Below are 23,554 nucleotides of genomic sequence, written 5' to 3'. Positions count from 1 at the left end.
AATTCTATTCTACACAGCACAGAAGCACCTCATTTTCTTGATAATTAGCCAGTTCCCTCTCAACTCCTAAGGTTTCTCCTTGTGCTTTACCACTGTCTTCTCCTAAAACTGAAATTATGTACAGTCATAATCATAAAAATGTATGTTGATTGTTTCTTTTTTAAGCTTGGTTTTATCAGATACGTTTGTACAAAAACTTTTTAATTTTATAGAACCAAAAGTGTAATGTTATTTTTCTCAAAATTGTAATCGTTCTCTTTGTGCAGGTTTCTTGGGGAGCTTCTGGAGGCAGCCTTAGTTTAAGTTCAGTTTCAACAATCACAAATGCAGCCAGGAGTTAAAGTCCAGATCCTTTATTGTGTCCTTTAAAATCCTGAATCTTTTCCTGGGGCCCAGTTAACTTTAGTAGAGGCCTATCTCTCTTCTTGGCTCCCTAGAGCTCTTGTCTGAATGTCTCCAGCTAGCACAAACATGGAAGATGGAAATGAATCTTGACTCTGAATCTCCAAGAGTATGGGATTGTGGGTTTCTGCCTTGTGAATCTCTCAGAAGTCAATCCTAGTTCTGAATCTCCTGTAAGTCCATGAGCAGGCTTTTCCTTTAGACTTGTGAATCTCCTGGACTTGCAAATCCACTGAATCCTCTCCATCTCTTCCCAGTGGCCTTATCCTTTTATGTTCTCTGTAAAGATGTGAATTCTAATGTGTGGACTAATGAGCAAACTCCTTTAAAGGTATGAACCTTTAAAGGTATGAACTCCATTAAAAGTATGAAACTCCTTTAAAGGTGTGAATTAAGTACATAAGTACCTTATAAGAATCCTAACACAAAAGTACCTATTTTATCTTCTGTTATTCTATAACATTTATTCAGTCATGAATTTTTATTCTAAATATAGATAGAGTAGGTATTTTTTTTCCATGTTTCTCTAATTTGTTTATGACATGACCTTTTGACTCTGGTCCATGTGTCTATTTGGTACCTTGGTATAAGATATGAACTGTTATCTTAAATCTAATTTCTTTCATGCTGCTATTCGATTTGTCTAGCATTTTATCACATTGTGAGTAATTATCCCAACAACTGGGATTTTTGGGTGTTTATCAAATATTATACTGCCAGATACATTTTGCTTCTGTATGATGCGTGCCTTCTACTGATCAATCTATGTTTTTTTTTAACCAGTGACAATTATTTTGAGAATGCAATAAAAAAATCAACTGGGAAAAATCCTTATAACAAGTTTCTCTGATAATGTTTTCATTTTAAGACATATTATTATTATATTATATTACATATTATATTAAGAATTGATTCAAATTTGTCAGAATAAGAGACACCAATTGTATAAGATGAAAAAAAATTTCTCAAGGAAAGAAACATAGGCTGTATCATCATCATTAAAAAAAAGTTCCAAATCATTACTAACTAGAGAAATGCAAATTAAAACAAATCTGCTATATTGTCACACCCAGAAGATTAACAAAGAAAATGATATGCTGTCTGGACTACAGAAAACAAACACATCAAAGCATTGTTGTTGAATCCACAAATGGATATAATCATTCCAGAAAGCAATTTTAAATTTTACACAAAAAAATTACTAAATAGTATATGTCCTTTATCCCAGATCTATCACCGACAGGTTTCTACTCAAAAGAAAGCAAAGAAAAAAGAAAAGGTCCTCCACATACAAAAATATTTATATAGGCACTTCTTTCTGTAGTAACAAAAAATTGGAAACTATAAAGATGTTGTTCATTGAGAAATAGTTGAATAACAGTGGTAAATGAATGTGACTAAATACAATTGAGTTGTAAAAATTAAGAGTAGGTGATTTCAAAGAGACATGAAAAGAATTGTATAAATAGATGTAGAGATGAAATAAGGACCTGAAGAACAATTTATACTATGCTATTAGTCTTATAAAAATGAACAATTGTGAAAACTTTTTATAAAATGATAAAGAATTAAATTATCAGAACCCAGAAAATAATTTATGAAAATATTATTTTCCATGATTTGGAAAAAATAAATATCTGTAACAGCAGGCAGGAAGAAGAGTGAAGAAAGAATCTACCCCTTCATATGCTGGTGATTCTCTAGTCTCTAGTTTTAGGATTTCCTAATATCACTCTTAGGGATTATTGATGGACTAACAACAAAAAGGTTCAAGCCACATTCAGTCCTCATAATTCTCTCTCTAGATGCAAATGGCATTTTCTGTTCCATGACCACTGGAATTCTCTTGAAACAAACATTGCCATGCTGAGTAGATTCAATTGTTACTTTTAAATTTTTCTCTTGGTTCTACACACTTATTAGTTCATATAAGTCCAGGCTTTTCTGAAATCAGGCTGTTCATCATTTCTTATAGAACAATAATATTTCATTACATCATACCATAACTTATTCAGCCACTCCCCCACTGATGAGCATCCACTCAATTTTCAATTCTTTGCCACTACAAAAAGAACTGCTACAAACTTTTTTGCATATATGGGTCCTTTTTGCTCCTTTATGACCTCTTTGGGATCAAAGATCTTTCTAGATCAAAGGGTATTTGATAGACCTTAAGACAAAACTTCAAATTGCTCTCCAGAATAGATGGATCAGTTTACAAATCCACCAACAATGCATTAGTGTCTCAGTTTTCCCATTTCTATTCCAACATTTATCATTAATTTTTCCTGTCATCTTAGCCAATCCTTACTCAGAATTTGCAGCTTGCAAGAACCTACTAGAGTTGGTACTTTCACTGACAGCCTCCTAAACTTTAGGATCACATTTATAACATAAGGAGGCATCAAAGCAAAGCTTTAGTAGAAACTCTTAAATTTTGTTATCAAAATTCTTTTCTTCTACTTTTTTCTGAGCTATTCAAATGAATTATCAGATCAATCTCTCTCTCTCTGTCTCTCTCTCTCTCTCTCTGGAATGCTACTCAGAAATCCATGCTATTCAAACTTCTTTCTAAATTCCTTTTCTCCAGTCCATCTCACAATCCCTTTCTCTTGGCCTAAGTGAAAATGTTATGTTATGAACCACATTCAGGTCCCACAATCCTCTCTCTGGGTGTAGATGGCTCTCTTCATCACTGAATAATTGGAACTGGTTTTAATCATCTCATTGTTGATCAATTCTGATAGACATAAATTAATCATCGTATAATCTTGTTATTGCTGTGTATAATGATCTACTGGCTATGTTCATTTCACTTAGCATAACTTCATGTAAGTCTCTCCAGGCATCTCTAAAATCATCCTATTGGACATTTCTTACAATATTCCATAACATCCATATGCCATAATTTATTTAGCCATTTTAGTTTCCAGTTTCTCACCACTACAAAAAGGACTGCCGTGAACATTTTTGCATATGTGGGTCCCTTTCCTATCTTTAGGATTTCTTTATATTTCTGGGATATAAGCCCAGTAAAAACACTGCTAAGTCAAAGGGTATGCACAGTTTGATAACTCTTTGGGCATTGTTCCAAACTGCTCGCCAGAATGGTTGGATCTGTTCATAGTTCCACCAACAATGTATTAGTGTCCCACTTTTCCCACATCCCCTCCAACATTAGTTGTTATCTTTTTCTGTCATCTTAGCCAATCTGAAAGGTGTGTGGTTGTATATCAGAGTTGTCTTATTTTGCATTTCTTTGATCAATAGTGATTTACAGCACCTTTTCATGGGATTAGAAAGTTTCAATTTTTTCATATGAAAATTATTCCTATCCTTTAACCATTTATCAATTAGAGAATGGCTTGAATTCTTATAAATTTGAGTCAATTCTCTAAACATTTTGGAAATGAGGCCTTTATCAGAACCTTTGAATGTCAAAATGTTTTCCCAATTTATTGCTTCCCTTCTAATCTTGTCTGCATTAGTTTTGTTTGTACAAAAACATTTTAACTTAATATAATCAAAATTACCTATTTTCTGATCCTTCCTCCTCTACAGATCTGAGAAGTAAACTATTCTATTTTCTAATTTGTTTATAATATTCTTTATGTCTAGATCATGAACCCATTTTGACCTTATCTTGGTATATGGTGTTAGGTGGGTCAATGCCCAAGGCTTTTTTCTAATTATCCCTTGTTTAGAGAGAAAGCAGAGAGATACATGGTAGCCAAATTCCAGCTCTGCCTCTCCCCTTCTCAGGTATATTGAGATGCTTTACAACAGCATCTTTATTGCTAGTTAATCTGCATTTTTCAAAGCAACTCCCACAGATTTCTAGCACAATTTTAAAATTAATTGAGGGATCCTAATTTAATTTTAAAAGTATACTAGAAATCTGTGGGAGTTGCTTTGAAAGTGCATACTGGAGTTATGTGCCGTGGGTGCAAGTAAGATAAAACATATTACAAACACAGAATTTTGTAGATGTAATGATACAAATGATGTAAAAAAAAAAGTATGATTGGAAATCATATAGCACTGCTCACATAGAAGAAGGAAAAAGGAAGAACAAGAAGAAGGAAAAAAGAGAAGGAGAAAGAAAGGGAGGAGGAAGAAGAGAAGAAAACCAGCAGCAGCAACTAAATAACCACTCCTTAAAATGTCAAGAAAACTAAGTAACTTAATGGGAGCATTAGGATAAGCTGCAATCTGCATTGCTGGAAATATTGATTAAATCACAAATCTCCTGGGATATTTTAAATCATCAAAATTATTTATGCTGATGAGAGCCAACTGGACATAGCAGACAAGGATTTGGCTTCAGAGAAAGGTCCAATTTGTCCACCTGTGCACCTTTAGGCAAGTTGTTTAACCTCTTAGTGCCTTAGGCAACTCCAAGGCTTTCTGTGGCAAACAAAGAACATGTCGACCTTCTTAGGTAGGGTGAGGCTCCCAAACCAAGAGTTCAAGATATCAATAAAATCACAGATTCAATCCCAATCTCTTATTTACATTAAAACACAAACAACTCCACCTTACTCTTCTCCAAGTATTTCTCTAAAGATACACAAATCACCTCAAGAAAAATTAAAGGCCATTCTTTTATTATAACTCAAAGAAATAGAAAATAAAGCTTATATACAAATATATTTACCAAGTCATTGCATTTTTCTTTGAAATCTCAGTGTTTCAGGAGATATTTTTAATTTACAAATATATAAACATCAATTACAAAATATGATTCATTAATACTAACTTAATATTAATCTGTCATTTCCAAAGGTACAATAAGCCTCACTTATCAAATATGACTCAAATCAACCAACTAAATATCAAACACATAATGAAATAATACAGAAAGTAAGGAATATTGTGCTAAAAGCATGTAAGCTTTACTTACCAAGCTTACTAATTATTTCAAACATACAAATGTTTCTTTCCAAAATTCAGACACACCAGAACTGCTTCAAAACCTCTTCCCAAAAAGGAAACTTCATATGAAACTGTCAGATACAAGAACTTGAACTCAAATACTGACTTTAATACCTCCTACATATATTATCTTCTGTGATTTTTATGCCTTAGTTTCTTCATCTCTAAGGATGAAAATAAAGACTTTAAATCATTGAAAGAAACACTGAGGTCACTTCCAGCTCCAAATCTGTCATCAACCTTCAGAAATGCAAGCTGTCATGGAAGAGTAGTGCCATCTGGTGGCAATCATGAGGAATTGATTCAACATCTCTTCCATCACTTCTTTAAGACTCCTCATATCCAGATAATTCTACTTGAGCAATTCTCTTAAGCACAAACATAATTTTAAGAATTTATTTCTCATGTTCTCTTTTTTATTCTTAGTTATTTCAAAAACCTCTTCATTTTCTTATTATTATTTCAACCCCACCTCATTTCATCTGTAAGTCAAAAAAAAAAAAATTCTAATCCTAACTGATAATCTTTTTTGTTTGTTTGTTTTAATAATAGCCTTTTATTTTCAAAATATATACAATGATAATTTTCAACATTCACCCTTGCCAAAGGGTTTCAAATTTTTTTTCTCCCTACCTTCTCCCCATCCCCTTACCTAGACAGCAAGCAATCCAATATATATTAAACATTTGCAGTTCTTCTATACATATTTCCACAATTATCATGTTGCACAAGAAAAATCAGATCAGAAAGAAAAAAATGAGAAAGAAAACAAAAAACTAGAAAACAAGCAACAACAAATGTTGTGATCCTCATAATCCTCTCCTACTCACTTCACTTAGCATCAGTTCACCCAAGTCTCTCCAGGCCTTTCTTGAGCCATCCTGCTAATCATTTCTTATAGAATAATAATACTCCATAACATTCAAATATATATACATATAACTTACTCAACCATTCTCCAACTGATGGGTATCCACTCAATTGCCAATAACTGATAATCCTAAAAACAATTTACCTAGCATCATATTTAATGGGGAGAAACTAGAACCATTCCCAATAAAGTTAGGGGTGAAACAAAGTTGCCCTATCACCATTCCTATTCAATATCGTATTAGAAATGTTTGATTTGGTAATAAGAGAATAAAAAGAGATTAAAGGAATTAAAGTAGGTAATGAGGAAACCAAATTATCACTCTTTGCAGATGATATGATGGTAAACTTAAAAAATCAACTAAAAAACTACTAGAAACAATTCACAACTTTAGCAAAGTTGCAGGATACAAAATAAATCCACATAAATCATCAACATTTTTATATATTAGCAATAAAGTCCAGCATTAAGAGATAAAGAAAAAAATTCCATGTAAAATAACTGTCGATAATATAAAATATATGGGAGTCTACCTGACAAGGCAAAGTCAGGAACTATATGAATACAATTATAAGACACTTTCCACATAAATAAAGTCAGATCTGTTTTCTTGGAAAAATATTGAGTGTTTGTGGGTAAGCCAAACTAATATAATAAAAATGACAATACTACCTAAATCTACTTAGTCAGTGCTATACCAATAAAACTCCAAAGAAATTATTTTATAGACCTAGAAACAAATAACAAAGTTCATCTGGAAGAACAAAAGGTCAAAAATTTAAAGGGAATTAATGAAAAAAAAATCAAATGAAGGTGGCCTAGCTGTACCAACCTAAAACTATATTATAAAGCAATTGTCATCAAAACCATTTGGTACTGGCTAAGAAATAGAGTAGTTGAAATAGGTTAGAATAGTTAATGACTATAGTAATCTAGTATTTGACAAACCCAAAGACTCTAGATTTTGAAATAAGAATTCACTATTACAAAAACAGCTGGGAAATTGGAAACTAGTATGGCAGAAACCAGACATTGATCCACACCTAACACCCTATACCAAAATAAGGTCAAGATGGGTTCATAATTTAGACATAAAAGTGGTATTATAAGCAAATTAGAAGAACAAAGGATAGTTTACTTCTCAGATCTGTGAAGGAAAGAATTGTGGCCAAAGAAGAATGGGAGTACATCACTGAATACAAAATAGATAATTTTGATTATATTAAGTTAAAAAGTTTTTGTACAAATAAAACCAATGCGGATAAGATTAAAAGGGAAGCAATATACTGAGAAAACATTTTTATATTCAAGGTTTCTGATAAAGGCCTATTTCTAAAATATATAGAGAACTGACTCAATTTTTTAAGAATTCCAGCCATTTTCCAAATGAAAAATGGTCAAAGGATATGAACAGAATTGTCAGATGAAGAATTTGAAACTACTTATAGTTATGAGTGCTCTAAATCATTATTTTTCAGAGAAATGCAAATTAAAACAACTCTGAGATACCACTACACATCTCTCAGATTGGCTAAGATGACATGAAAAGATAATAATAAGTGTTGGAAGGGATGTGAGAAAACTGAGACACTAATGCACTGTTGGTGGAACTATGAATGGAGAGCCATTTGAAACTCTGCCCAAGGGCCTATCAAAAAATGTGCATACTCCTTGACCCAGCAGTGCTTCTACTGGGTTTGTATCCCAAAGAGATCATAAAGGAGGGAAAGGGACCCACCTGTGCAAAAATGTTTGTAGTAGCCCTTTTTGCAGTGGCAACAAACTGGAAACTGAGTGGATGCCCATCCTTTGAAGAATGGCTGAATAAGTTATTGTATACGGACGTTACAGAATATTATTATTCTATATTATTGCTCTGTAAGAAATGACCAGCAGGAGGAATACAGAGAGGCTTGGAGAGACTTAAATCAACTGTTGCTGAGTGAAATGAGCAGAACCAGAAGATCACTATACACTTCAACAACAATACTGTATGAGAATGTATTCTGATGGAAGTGGAAATCTTCAACATAAAGAAGATCCAACTCACTTCCAGTTGATCAATGATGGACAGAAATAACTACACCCAGAGAAGGAACACTGGGAAGCGAATGTAAATTGTTAGCACTACTGTCTATCTACCCAGGTTACTTATACCTTCGGAAGCTAATAATTAATGTGCAACAAGAAAATGGTATTTACACACATATATTGTATCTAGGTTATATTGTAACACATGTAAAATGTATGGGATTACCTGCCATGGGGGGGAGGGGGGAGGGAGTGGAGGGAGGGAGGGGATAATTTGGAAAAATGAATTAAAAAAAAAGAATATTATTATTCTATAAGAAACAATCAACAGGGTGATTTCAGAGAGGCTTGGACTGAAGAACATGGCAACAAGAAGATTATACCAATGATCAATTCTGATGGACATGGCTCTTTTCAACAATAAAGTGATTCAGACCAGTTCCAATGATCTTGTGATGAAGAGAGCCATCTTCACCCAGAGAGAGGACTATGGGAACTGAGTGTGGATCACAACATAGCATTTTCAATCTTTTTGTTGTTATTTGCTTGAATTTTATTTTCTTTCTCATTTTTCCTCTTTGACCTGATATTTCTTGTGCAGCAAGATAATTGTAGAAATATGTATAAAAGAATTGCACATGTTTAACAAATATTGGATTACTTGCTATATAGAGGAGGGGATGGGGGGATGGGATGAAGGGTGGGAAAAAATTAGAACACAAGGTTTTGCAAGGGTAAATGTTGAAAATTATCCATGCATATGTTTTGAAAATAAAAAAAGTTTAATAATAAAAACATAAAAATGCCTATAGAATAGCCATAAATTATATTAAAGAAAATTTATGAGAAAATATATCAAGTGATTTCCTCCCATCACTCCCAAACTGCAGAAAAAGTTATCTTGAAGAATACAGACAAAAAAAGTTAAGGGAAAAATCAGTTGCAGCTCACCTCAAATTAAAACTAGTGATGGCTCAGAAATTTGTGTAGCCTGAAAGGATCTGCCCAGAAGCAGAAAATGAAAAGAGCCCTCCCAAGAAAGCCTGGGGAGAGAAAGAGAGGAAAGATGATCCAAAAACATCAGAAACCAAAAGAGCCCTAGGGAGCAGCAGTGACCAATGGTACAAAGAAGCATTCAAACCAGGATAGCAAAGGCACCCAGAATATACTTAGAACTCTGTCTTAACATGTCAGAGAAGTCCCTGAAGACCCAACACTATGAACCTCAAAAGCCCTGGGAGCCCTCATCACAAAAGCTACAAATCAGCAAGAGAATCCAGGGATTCTAAGGTAAGTCAAAATAGGGTTTGTCACCCCCTTCAGAAGATCAGCAGAGGGAAGAGCCTGGCCCAGGCACAAAGCCACAGGTCAGGAACTAAAGATGAAGAAATGGGTATAACAAAAAACAAAACAAAAAACAAACCTATGTTTTTCCAATTATTGCAAATATAGAGATCTTCCAAAAGAAAGAGTAACTCTGTAACATCTACTCAAATGAACAGAGAAAAAAAAAAAAGATGAATAGCTTAAAGGAAAAAAATGAAATAAAAATCTGAAGGAAAAAAATAGGAGAATAAAGAGCTTATAAGAGAAAATTATAAATATTATTCAAGTAATGGATTCCCTGAAAATTGGAATAAACTAATTAGAAACCAATTATTCCATGAGATAGCGAGCTACATTAGAACAAATATCAACATATTGGGGGAAAAAAGAAGATATATGATATGGAAAAGAAGTGACCTCAACCAAAGACAATTTAGAAATCACTGAATTCATTAAAAGAAGTAAATTTTATACCTTTCATAGCTATAGCTTTCATAGCTTATGAAAGTAAATTTTCAACTAAACAATGGAGAAGGACAATTTTTAAAGATAAAAATAAATCATTTTCATTACATGAAATTGAAAACAAATAAAATTAATATCATTTGAGAAAACAAGAGAACTGGTCAAATTAGATGAAAACTTGTATCAAATTTCTTGGGTGAAGACACCTAATAAATATAGAGATATTAAAGTTATCCCCCAATAGATATTATTATCAAAGGGTATTAATAAAAGTTCTTCAAAGAAGAATTTAAAACTACAAATAATTATTTGAAATAATGCTCTAAATCACTGATAAGAAGATAAATAAAAATTAAAATAAACCTAAGGTTTTCCCATACACCCAGAAAAGATGAAAAAAGAATTAGTCAATGTTGGAGGAGTTAGAGAAATATAGGAACACAGAGGTACTGTTAGTGTAACTAAGAATTAGTATAACCATTTTGGAAAACAATTTACAATTATTCAAATAAAGTGGCTGTGCTCATGCACTTTAAGATTTTATTTTTTAAGAAGTCATTTAACTCCCTGAAAACTATAATTTTAAATAAGGTCTAACATTACAATTCCAAAAATAATAAAACTGTCATGAAATATTAGAATCAGAAGACAAAATTAAGAAACAAAGAATCCATTATCACCTCCTGAAATGTACTTCCAAAAGGAAAAATCCCAGGAATACAATAGCCAAAACCTGGAATCCCCACACACAAGAAAAACACTTCAAGTACCTTGAATGAAATACTAAGGACCCACATCAGATTTTATTGTTACTATTTTTATTGTGTTAATTTTTGCTGTAAATGAAAGGGTATTATAGAATACAAGATTACAGAAAGCAAAAGACAGAAGCTCACAACTGAGAATAACTTACCTTACAAAGCTGAGTATAATTCAACAGTTGAAAAAAGTAGGGGATTGGGAGAACTATTAATGAAATAAAAGACTTTCAGATATTTCTGATGAAAAGTTCAAACTTATAAGGGAAATGGAAATACAAACACAATCCAATAAACTAATTTGAGCAGCAGGAGCCATGGCATGATGTAATGCTAACACTCTAACAAGAGGAGGGGAAAAAAAAAAAAAAAAAAAATTCTAAAGCTTTTGAAAAAGTTAAAAAAAAAAATGACAAGGAAGTGGACTGATTCTCTTGTGTGAGTGATGAGGAGGAAAAAAAAAAGGGAAGGGTAGCAATAATGATGAAACATGAAAAACTTTTTAATGACCAAAAGAGAACAAAAGAACAGTGAGAAAAAAGTACAAACAAGTTGAAGTCTTGAAAATCAATTGTGAATTTATCATGTACTTTTAAAAATCAATTGTTATGAAACTGTGAGTTATACTTTCATAGATAGTTCTCTTTTATGTTATGCTGTATATATGGAAATACTCATTTTGATATTTAAATTCAGAATAATTTTTTAATATTCCAAATTTCTGGAAAAAACTCATAAGTTCCCTTTAAAATTTCATTCTTCTTAAATTAAACCTGCTATTTTCCAGATACCAACATTTATGAAAATTGAAAATTTTTTCATATATTTTTGTTCTTTTGTTCATTTGCTAGTACTACAACAGTATTTCCTACTATTTTTCATTGAAAATATATGATATTATGTTTTAAATAAGCTTTTGTGTGGGGTAGCCTGGGAATCTAATAACTATAACATTGTAAGAAAAAATGTGTTCAAGTATCTAACAATCTAACAACTTGCCATATGCTGAGTTATTTACATTATATTTATCAAGAAGGACAAATACCTTGGCCAAAAAAATCTAAAGATAACATTATATAGATATTGTAGTTTAAAAATGAACAGAACAGAACAGTGGATAAGCTTAGTACTCCCTAGTCTGAAATAACTAATGATGGCATTTTTTTACACAAAATATTTCATGGAAAATTTAGAAAATGTCAGTCAACATCACATGGCACACTATGTTTATATAAAAATGAGGCACTGGTCTCCAAAATTGGGGCTCTAGTCCCAGAATAGGCAGCACATTATTCTAAGGAATGTATGACCCATCCGAGAGGGTGGTAAAATGAGTAGCATCTCACTGCCACTAGGATTGTCCACTATAGGACCAGTCCAAAACTCGATTACTTTCACCACCACCACCCCTGTGCAAGGTCCCAACCTTGCAACACCTGCACACAGAAGATTCACCCCTTCCAAGCATTTATAACTTATCACTATCTAGGCTCTTATAGCAGCAGCTGCACAGGTCAAGAAAATACTGATAGACTGTGATCTGCATAATAGATCTCATGACATTATCTGCCTTCCCTTTTGCCCCCAATATACCACCTACTTCCAAATTTCTCTGTTTATGTCCAGAATACCATCATTCTTCTGGTCACTTTTGCTGATCTCAGTGTCATCTGGAATATTCCCTTTTTCTCACCCCATATATGTCAACAGTTGGCAAATCTTGGCATTTCTATCTCTACAATCTGGCACCATAACCCCATCTCTCCCCTCACACCATCATTATCCAAATTCAGGCCCTCATCACTTCCCATATGTACTGAGGCATTGCTGCCAGCTTGCTATCTCTGCTTCAAATCTATCCAGCCCATCTCACATGTATCAGCTACAATGATTTTCCTAAATCATAGGTCTGATTGTCACTCTCCAAAAGAAACTCAATTAAACTTCTCCAACTCCAGTGGCCTCCTATTGCCTCTTGGATTAAATATAAACTCCATTTTACACTAAAGCCCTTTAAATAGGTCCCAAAATTTACTTTCTATGCTGCATTTTATATTATTTCTTTTCTTGCATACTATAATCCAGCCAAACTGACCTTCTCATTGTTCCTAATATTCATACAAAAATACATAAAACATCAAAACATGAAGAAAAGCAGAAAGAAAAAGAAGGCTGTATTTATACTAAAAATTTTCTACTCAGCTGAAATCAAGAGACTTTTGTTCACTGTTGTCAAAATTTGCTTTTTCTTATTATTGTTCCATTATGTATAATGAATAGCTACATACAGAAAAATGTGACTCCTAAAAACTTGTTTACTATTTTAACCTAACAGTTAATTGTAGCATGTGTGCTTTTCATTAAAAAAGTATTTCCAAAAACAGGAGGAAGAACAAGAAAGAAGGAAGAGAAAGAACGAAGGAAAGAAAGAAGGGAAAAAAAGAAAGAAGAAAGGACAGAAGAAAGAAATTCCCTTGCTGGGCTACCTACATTTATCAAAAAAAACTTAATAATGACTAACAATTATTACTTCTAAGTTCATCCTGTCCTCAAAACATACATGGGATTTTAAAAATATAATTAATTACATTGCTCTCAAAACCAAAAGATTTTATGATACTATTTATAAAATAAAATTTTGATGCTTATCTTTTTATCTTTATCTCATTCCTTTAAACTCTCTTTTGTATGTTTTGAATATATATATACATATATATATATATATATATATATATATATATATATCAGTAAAATAAAATATATGTACCTTATAAATAAATATATGTATAGTACATACATACTCAATGGGGTATGTAATCAAAAAGGTCTGGAGAACAATGAATTAGGAGATAATTCTTCACAAGAATTCATATCAGGTCACTTAAAGTCACAGATGTGTAACCTTTAAAAAAAACCTACACAAAGATCACAAACTTGTAGAGCATTTTTGAGAATTTTAGTAATGGCTAGTTCAAGCACAGAAATAGCCAAATCAAGGATTCAGATTCCCTACCAACAAAATCTAAAGCATTCATTTGTAAGTTTTATTTGTATTTCTATTCTTTACTTGCCAGAGAATAAAATATTAGGGGCTATTATAAAATGAAGATTGGAAAAAATAAGATAAAGAATATATATTATTGTATAAATCAATTATATTGGTCAGTTTACAAAATTTGACATTTGTATAGAACTTTTCACAAACATCTACTAAACAAAGGAAGACAATATTCAAATAAATGTTATAGAGAGGCATGAATAGACTTGCCTGAGAAATACATCTCTAGTTGGAATATTAAAAAAGAAATAGAAAAGAATCCAATTTCTCTTCTTAAAAAAAAAAATAAAAAGAAGAAAGACCAGTAGTGTTAAATACTTGGGGGTTTTTTATTTCTTAAGAAAGATAAAACACGTCCTATTTGTGGCTTCAATATGCTTTGCCTTTCATGCATTATGCAGGCCTCTCAAACTGTGTAAAAAAAAAAAAAATTATGGTCTGTAAAATGATTTTGACTATGGCTTTGAATGGCCAAAAAAGTTTTTAACTCTTTCTGTTAAATGTTCTGTTGAATCCTTTAAAATTTGCTATGTTGAAGAATGTGTTCATTTCAGAGTACTAAATATAATTCCTATAATGCCTTCAACAGATTAGGTCCTACACGCATTGAATATTCATTGAAATGAATTTGCCTTCTCAAAAAAAAGTAATTAAATAGAAAACGAAAGGACAAGTCCAAGAAAATCATTCATTTGCTCTCTCATGTTTCAACCATAAATACAAATAAGAAGAACTTGCCATATGCTGAGTTATTTACATTATATTTATCAAGAAGGACAAATACCTTGACCAAAAAAATCTAAGGATAACATTATATAGTTGATAAGCAAACATTTCAATATTGTAAGATTCTATAATCTCATTCATAAGGATAATCTTTACACCAATACAAATCCAATTTCCTTTATCATTTAGTAGATGTTTCATGAATTGTAATAGTGGAAAAAGTTCATCATATGCTAGCTGACTGATAGTATCCTAACCATATTCTAAAGTCTAAGCAGATTCTTAAGTGATAAATGTTTTTAGGGCTTTACTTGAATTCTTTCCAACTGGGTAATGATTGGGAGTTCCAACAATATAAATTTCAAGAACTCATAGTCAATACCTTCCTAGCTGGTCGATATCATCTTAGACCTCAAAATAAGGTTTTTGTGAAAGAGAAAAAAAAGATATAGCTATAGTCCTCTCTTCCCATGAGAAGCTGTGTAATAAATGAACAGTAAACTTGACATCATAAAGAACTGGGTTTAAAGCCTGCTTTAACATTAACTAGCCGTTGGTTTCCCCACTAATAAAATCAGAATAATAATACTTTTAATGAATCTACTTTACAGGATTGTTTGGAAGCTCAAACAAAATAAGATATGGAAAAATACCGTGCAAATATTAAAGAGTTATATACATGTCATATTTTTGTTTCCATGTGTCGACAAATTCCAAAGAAACGTTCATATATAAACAAATAAAACCCAAAAGATTTACATATGTAATGTCAAGGAGAACAAAAAAGGAAGCAGGAAAGGAAAAAAGAGAGCTTGTCTCCTCTTTAATTTTCTGGTTCCTTCCTTTTCATATCCATAATAAACTCAGACATAGATAGACACACATATGCACATATAATACATATGTATATATTTTTATATCTGCCAAAATATTGATAACTGCATACACATATACATTTGTGGATAGAAATAAGCAAAAATATAAATCAAGCATTTATTTGAGTACCTATTGTATAAAAAATATTATACTGGAGAGAAAAAAGTATATAAAGAGACTGGAATTTACTTAATGGAATTTATGGTCTACAAGTAGCCATCTTCCATGATTGGTCTATGTTCAAGACCGTTAGTCTTATTAGTTTAAATCTAAACCAAGATAATCCTCCCTAATCAATAACTAATAAAGATGTCTATATGGAAGCCCTGTTGTCTGATTAAATAGTTCACAAAGCCTGAGAAGAGTACCAAAGCAGGAAACAAATGTAAAGGGAAGAGAAAACATCCTTCCCTTCTATAAATCTTGTCCTCCTTTTAAAAAGACCTCATCCTTCCCCAAATAAATTTGTACACATAAGGACAATGGCCTACACTCAAAATCTACCTATTTCCAACCCTAACATCATCCCTTAGAACTCTCTTTAAAGGTGTAACAAACCTTAAAGGTTATCCAGTTCAAATCCTTTCTCTTTCATTTTACAGATGAAGATCCAGAAAAATTAAATGATTATCTACAATTGCAAAATTCAAATAAATATTTAGGTTCCCTCATTCTTGGTCTTTTCACTGTGTTTTGAGAAATAAAAATACACCATCAAATACAGTCCTCTCCCTCAAAAAAATACTTCTAGCTTTAATCGGTGATTTCACTGATACAATGTTTCTAGATTGAGAAACTCTCCTATTGATACAGATATACTGGTAGATATTATGACTTATTGTGTTACTTAGTCTGAGACTTGTCCAGGGTCACATAACCAGGTAGCATTTGAACAAGGTCTTCTTGGTTTCAAGACCAACTTTCTCTTCAGTATGCCAGACAGTCTCTTGTATAGTTTGTGGGCAGTCAATTCCTAAGTAATAGGCTATGATTCCATAATGATTCATTCACAGTAACTTAGAGGAGGAATAGAGGAAAACAAGAAGACTTAAGTAGTAAAATTCCAAGGAATAGTGTCCTTTGATTGGAGTGAGTTATATCAGGAAAAGAGATTTTAATAATTGTCAGATGTGTGTATAGTTAACAATATTTTGCATTAGATACCAAAAAATATCAGTTAATGACTGCCGCCAATGACATCTTCATCCCTTCCCCTTTACATCCTCCACTGAAGAAAACTGTTTGTAGCAGACCCTGACATGAGATAATGACATTAATCTAGTCCCCATTCTTGCTCCAAGATATTAACAAATCATAAATGAACAATCTGATCTAACATTTGCTATCCTCTCCCCCATTCTTTTCATAAATATCCCACAAATCAATTACCACTCATTTCCCCAAAACTACCTATCTCTTTGGGAACAATTTTTCTTAATTCTGAACCATATTCCCAACTATAGTGCTCTATTTGTACATTTCCTTATGCCAATCTTCCACTTAAAGAGACATAGTTCTCATTCAATATTGTGCTTTCCTCTGACATTTCAGGGATCCCAATCCAGAAAAGAACACATTTCAAGTACTATAATATTCATCTTCACCCCCACCTGCTTCCTCCCACCTCAAGATAATGATTTCCATTATCTAAGAAATAAACAAGTCATTTGGGGGATATTAAAGAGCTTGAAAATCTCTTTTCCTGATATAATTCACTCCAGTCAAAAGACACTATTCTTTGTGAATTAGGAGGTGGCTGGAGCTGATAGGGGTTTTGGTGTGCCTTGTGGTAGGAAGTGAGTAAGTGAGACTTTTGGTTTATTGTGAAAGTCTATTACTACTGTCCCTATTCAAAAGGGGATGGCCATGCTATATATTGCTCAATATTTATTGAGAGTTGTGTAGTAGGGGTAAATGAGTAGGGAAGGAGGCCTAGAAGGTTCGTTGGTGCAATAAATAGAATCAGGGATATAAGTACAAGGGTTCATGATCAACCAAGTTTATTATGTATTGATATTATTTGCTTGGTGATGAGGCAGATGAGTCAAATTTGTAGCATTTGTATTCGGTTTGGGAGTCAATGCTTAGGCACTGTAGAGATTAGACATGGAAATAAAATAATAATAGGTAGGGAGGAAATGCCTATGATATATCGTAGGACAGATGAAAGTGGAAAATAGATTTTCATTTATTTTTTTCTCTCAGGGTAATGGAATTTCTGGAAGTTTGAGTATTTCTTCTGGTGGATAAATATAAATTATTTTGATACCGATGATTTGAAGTTGGAATGGGCAGAAAACACTGAATACAGTAAAGCCGGCTATGTAGAATCAAGTTGATGTATCTAATTGTGGCATAGGCTTTGAGGAGATGCTAAGCTCTGATAGTACTTAAGTATAAGATATTATTTAAGTCTTCCTGTTCTCCTCTAAGTTACTATGAATGAATCATTATGACATCATAGCCTATTATTTAGGAATTTTCTATTAACAAACTATATAGGAAGCAATAATGGTATACTGGCCTTGAAGCTAAGATGACCTTGTTCAAATCCCACCCCGTTGTGGGACCCTGGACAAGTCTCAAACTCTTAAGTAACTAAGTCATAATATCTACTAGTATCAATAAGGGGAATCTCGATGTAGAAACACTATCAGTGAAATCACAAGTCATACACATAACTAGAAATTTCTTCCTAGGTGAAGATTTTGGGGAACAGCAGTGGAGAAAAAGATAGATAAGGATGAAAGAATGGTGGCACTGGGAAGGTGAGGAAGCAGTGGGCACCACAGCAGCAAATGATGTAGAGTGGAGGTGTCAAACTCTTGGTCAAGTGCAGCCTGAAGCAGATTAAAAATGTATTTGGGAATTTTTAACAATGTAAGTTAAAATATAGTAGAAAAAAGATAATATTACCTGGCTTTCTAAGTCAATATAAGGCCCAAACGTTATAGTAGGCCTATTTTTTTTTTTTTTTTTGAGTTTGATCTACTGGTTTAGAAGGCAATCCAACAATTCAATCATGGAAGCATTTGTCCTAGTAAAGGGTACAGGTTCATCCCCTAAAGAAACTCAATTGCACATTTCATGGATTAGGGAGCAGGAAAGGAAGGGCCATAAAAGAGGTAAGTGTCATCTTGTATGTCACAAGGCCACTAGGACTAGGAACAAAAAAGAAAACATAATCTCATCGAGAAACAAGGGTCTTCAGTCATGGTGAAGAACTGCAACCCCCTATGTTACCATCCTAGGAGAAGCCCAAATAACTATACCCTAATAATTGTTTGGCATAAACAAATTCATATATGCAGATATATGCAGAAATTGGTAGTTCTACCTATGCAGACATAGAAACTTTAAAAAAGGAATCTTTTCCTGGGGGGAAAAACCCTATCCCATCACCCTCCTCCCAACAAGACTACTGCTTTTCTCTTTCCTTACCAGAGCACTGAAAGAGTTTAAGTAAAGCAGGTAGATAACTTACCAGTGGGAAGAGAAGCTAATTAGCATTCACCATTCTGTTGCTACCAGTACCACAAAATCTGAGAACTGGAAAAAAATCTCAGCAACCATCTAATCCAACCAATACTCAAAGGAACTTATCAGCATAACTTGTACAAATGTAATTCATCTAACCTTTGTTTGAAAGATCTCCAAGGAAAGGAAAACCCATCACCTATCAAAGCAGTCTATTTCTGAATAATTCTAATTGCCAGGAATTTTTTCCAAATTAGTAAACCCAAATTTACTGTCCAATTACATCTTCCCCCTTCTTTTTCCCACTTTTTTTTTATATTTCTTTCCTACCTTCCTTGAGGTAGAAGTCTGTTGATACCCAATGCACCCCCAAGCCTGTGGAAAAAGTCATCAGTAAAATGAGAGGTAAAGTAAATTAATCCTTTTTTTTTCCCCATAACATATATGTATGATGCAAAGCTGAACCATGAAAGTCACATCAGTAAGCATTTATTAAGTACCTATTACGTGCGGGGGGAAAAAAAAGAAATCCTAAATGACTAAATATCACCTTTCAATTCCTTGGGATTTGATTTGGGATCCCAAATCCCATTCCCTTCTACAGCCAGAGGCTTCCAGGCTTTCACTCCAATAGCTTTCCTCAAGAACTCAAAACTGAAGAGGGAAAAATGGAAGAGGTGTGGAACTAAATTAACTTTGCCACTAAATTACTGAAGAAGTGATAAAGTTAATGGGGGCAAAGATCATAGAGGATCAAGTCTTCTTTGTCTAGAATGTACTCATCTCTACTGTGAAGAATCAACTTCTTTCAAGACAGGTACCACTGCCTATATAGGTTTATGTATGTATGTGTATGTATATATATATATATATATATATATATATATATATATATATATATATATATATATATATATGTATTATTATTGCATACATATTATATATATATATGTATTATTATTGCATACATATTATATATATATATATATATATATATATAGGTTTTACTACCCTAACTACTCATTGAAGTTATTAGCACTTTCTCCCTCTTGAAATTATTTATATTATCTTGCATATACTTTTCATTTGTTTACTCGTGTATACTTTAAGCCTGTACCTCCCTTGACCTCCCCAAATGGAATATAAGGCTATGATAGCAAGGATCATTCCTTTTTTCGCCTTGTGTGCTTAATAATACTTGTTGAAATGGGAAATAATGCTACTAAATTTATATATAGTACATATATGTGTTTGTGTCACTAAATATATCTCACTTGATACAATTTATTACAACTAAACATATATTGATGTTTCATATATTTTACTGGGGATTGTTTTTAGCCATAAAGCTCACACTATAAGAAAAGCCTGCCTCTTTTCATCATTGATATTTAATAATCCAAGATACAAAAACCGAAATCAGAAAATTTCATGTGTCTTTTAAGATGTTATGTGATTTTGTCAACCTAAGAGTTATAATAATGAAACCAAAAACTCATACCTGTTTTTTCCTTGAATTTGCTTTGGGAAATAGGCTTGCTGAAAACACAGATGTAAATGGGGAGCAACAAAGCTCAGGAAAAGGATTTGGAATAGATGGCATTTCTAGAACATTGAGATCTTTCTTTTTTCTCCTGCAACCAACAGAACATAGGATATAATTTACATAAAACAGAATGTAAAATATAATTGCTGTCAGAATCTAAAACTGTTAAGGCCAAACAGTACTGTGACAGACCTAATATTATATAAAGTACACTGAAAGGCTTTCTGGTGTACTTTCTGTGGATTAAATTTTTTAAAAATACTTTATTAAACTTAAACCTTTTGTAATATCCTTTACACTTTTGACCTTCCACAAACCCTTAGGCATGTGGGTAAACAGCAGTTTTTGGTAACTTTTCTGAAGCAAAAATACATGGCCCAAAATTGTAGAAGCAGTTATTATGAAAACTGCTCTAAGCAAACAAAAAAATTCTTTTAAAGCTTCAATGAAACCAAAGGAATCTTTAATGCATGAAACCTGTTCTATTATACTTTAGTAATCACATTTTGAAAGTTATATTTATTAATTATAGCTGTGGTTCATCTCACTTCAAATTTCATTCAAAACGTTGCCCACACACAGTCTGTTGACTTCTCAAATGCTTAAGCTGCAAAACAGCAACTAGTACTGAGTCTTTGAAAGCAGTTAATGAAGCTTGCTAGTATAAATATGCTCTGTGATATATTGCAAAGTAATGTAACTTTGCTAGAGTTTAGAATGCTCTGAACCTAAAAATAAATAAATAAAGGGCTATACCTGAGCCATCTGAGTTGAAGGAGGTCAATAACGGGTTTTAATTGGCAGATTTTAGATCTTTGCAGCCTTTCCCTCCTAAGGAATGCCCTACTTTAGGCACAGGCAACTACAAATGTACTTGATGCTGACTGGTATAAAGATTGGAGAATATTCTAACGACTCCATCCTATGCCTGCGGGAAGCAAGACTGATCAAATATCCCTCCAGAGCACTGCTTTTTCTGGCTGAGGCACCGGTAATGTCTGTGTGGGAGGCGAGGTTTCATTTATGCTAGTTTAAAGAAACCAGGAGTGTTTATTAAGAAAATGCAAGGCCTCGAAGGAGAAAAAAAGAATCAACCTGGAATCCTCGTTGCCTCCAGCTTACACTAATGAGAAGAGGCGGGTGTCAGGAGGGAGACAGAGCAGCAGCTCTCAATGAATGGGCAGTGCTATTTATGAGAAGGCACCGGGAGATCGCAATGTCCTACTGATCCCAGGAGCGCGCTAGAAGGGAGACTGTCTTGGGATACTTTTCCCAAACTTGGCCAGACTTCTGGCCCAGCTTTCCCCACCAGGACCGGCTTCCTCACCCCTGGTCAGCTCCCCCTTCCCGGAAGCCACCTACCTGTCTGCAGCACAGAACTGGGAGCCCTCCAGGGGAGGCAGGAGCGTCCGACAGGGCAGCCCCGGGGGGCGCGCTGCCAAGGCACTGGCATCGCCCCTCCCTGGGGCCACGCCGCACACCTGGGCCAGCCCCAAGCCCCGAGCGGCCGCTCTCCCCGGGGCGCTTTGCCCATCTTGCAGGGAAGTAGTCATGCTTGGCAGGTGGAGGGGCTGAGCTCAGGAGTCATGGGAGACCCTAGAGAGAGGAGAGAAAGGGAGACAGGGAGCCGGGGCGGCCCCGGCTGCGTTCTCCCTGGGCTTGGCAGGTGCAATGGTTGCGCTCCCCACGAGCCTCGCCGGGCCGGGCAGGCGGTGCGAGCTCGAGACTGGGCTGCCTGGAGAGGCGGAGGCGGACGAAGGGGCGGAGCGGCAAGGTGGGCGGCCAGGACCAGGGAAAGGCGGGGAGTGGGCGGAGTGGGCGCTGCAGCTCCGCCCGGGAGGCTGCTGCAGAGCCTTCCTCCAGCACGTGGCCTAGGAGAGGAGAGGGAGGAGGGGACGCGGGGAGTTAAAGCTGGGGTTCCAGGAAGACCCCGGGGGCGTCTTCCAATTCCCGCACCTGTGCCAGGAGCGGTCCCCTCGGGCGGGTGGGCGTACCTTGTTTGTAATCACTAGTTCAGCCTTGGCTGATCAAAAACTTCTCCTCCGTGTGAGCCAGTCCAGCCCCCCTTGGAAAGGATCTTAGAATGGGGCCCTTGCTTTCTCGGCTGAAATAGTGATGTTCCTTTGGGCCCCTCAGGTCTTTGGCATAAACCCTGGTGCCTTAGTTGAGACCCTGGGAGGTGGGTGGTGCCCTTCTGTAGCGCTGCTTAAGCCAGGGACAGTAACAGACAATGGCCAGAACCTTGCCAGCAGGTCCAGCTGCGGACTAGCTGCCCTGTCCAGCTGCTAGGCTTTTTCCCCTGCGGTGTTCTAATCTGAAGTACCAATTCCAGGAAAGGAAAAAGAAACCTCCCTCTGTTACTTTTACATATATGTCATCACCTACTATTCTGAAGAGCTGAAAATTCCTTTTTTAAAATATGCATGAAATTGAGAAAGACTTACTACGGAAAAAGAAATTAAGAGAATAAACGCTTAGTATCTTTTTAAAAGTAGCAACGGCTCATCCCCACTGCCCCTCCACACCGGAAAAAAAAAAAAAAAAAGGCTTCTCCAATTTAAAAATCCTTATTTATTCTCCAAAATAAGCCGCTCTTATGGTCTTATTTGTAAGGATCTTTGCTGTCACAAGATAATAAGGTCACATAATCTTTTTGACCAACACAACCCAGTAGCGCACAAAACAAATACATCTTGCCTCCCGAATTAAACCCACAAACCCTGACCCTTGTAAATAAAAAATATTCCTAATGCAGCACCTCATCCCATCCCACCCTCCCCCACAATGAGAAATACTACAATATGAATGCTAACACTGGAAGGGAGCAGAAATGATGTAGCCCAATCTTGCTATTTTATAAATGAATCCTAAGCCTAGATAAGAATTACCTATCCAAGATCAGTAAATGGCAGGACTAGAACTAAAACTGAGAAATACTGACTAGCCAGCACTTTGGCCAAATTTACAAGGGAAAGGCTGTACTTGGGATACTTGGAATGAATTCATAGACTTCATGCTGTTCTCACCTATAGGTAAAGAAACGCCTATATTGGGAAGTATACAAGTACATCAGAGTCAGCATA

The 23,554-nt window shown here is 34.6% G+C and overlaps 1 protein-coding gene across 1 annotated transcript in view; it reads right to left on the bottom strand.

The window, feature by feature from the left end:
• The window catches only part of GRB14 (growth factor receptor bound protein 14), a 137,971-nt gene extending 115,768 nt beyond the window's left edge, over positions 1-22,203 (bottom strand). The window contains exons 1-2 of the mRNA XM_074303256.1: positions 21,834-22,203; positions 20,427-20,559 (exon numbers count right to left, since the gene is read on the bottom strand). Coding sequence (XP_074159357.1) covers positions 20,427-20,559; positions 21,834-22,024 — 324 coding nt within the window. The 5' untranslated portion in view covers positions 22,025-22,203. The remainder of the gene's footprint in view (positions 1-20,426; positions 20,560-21,833) is intronic.
• Between the last annotated feature and the right edge of the window lie 1,351 nt (positions 22,204-23,554).

This window comes from Sminthopsis crassicaudata, chromosome 3 (assembly GCF_048593235.1).
Source record: "Sminthopsis crassicaudata isolate SCR6 chromosome 3, ASM4859323v1, whole genome shotgun sequence".
In the NCBI taxonomy this organism is placed as follows: Eukaryota; Metazoa; Chordata; class Mammalia; order Dasyuromorphia; family Dasyuridae; genus Sminthopsis; species Sminthopsis crassicaudata.
This window is presented reverse-complemented; position numbering and strand designations above follow the sequence as displayed.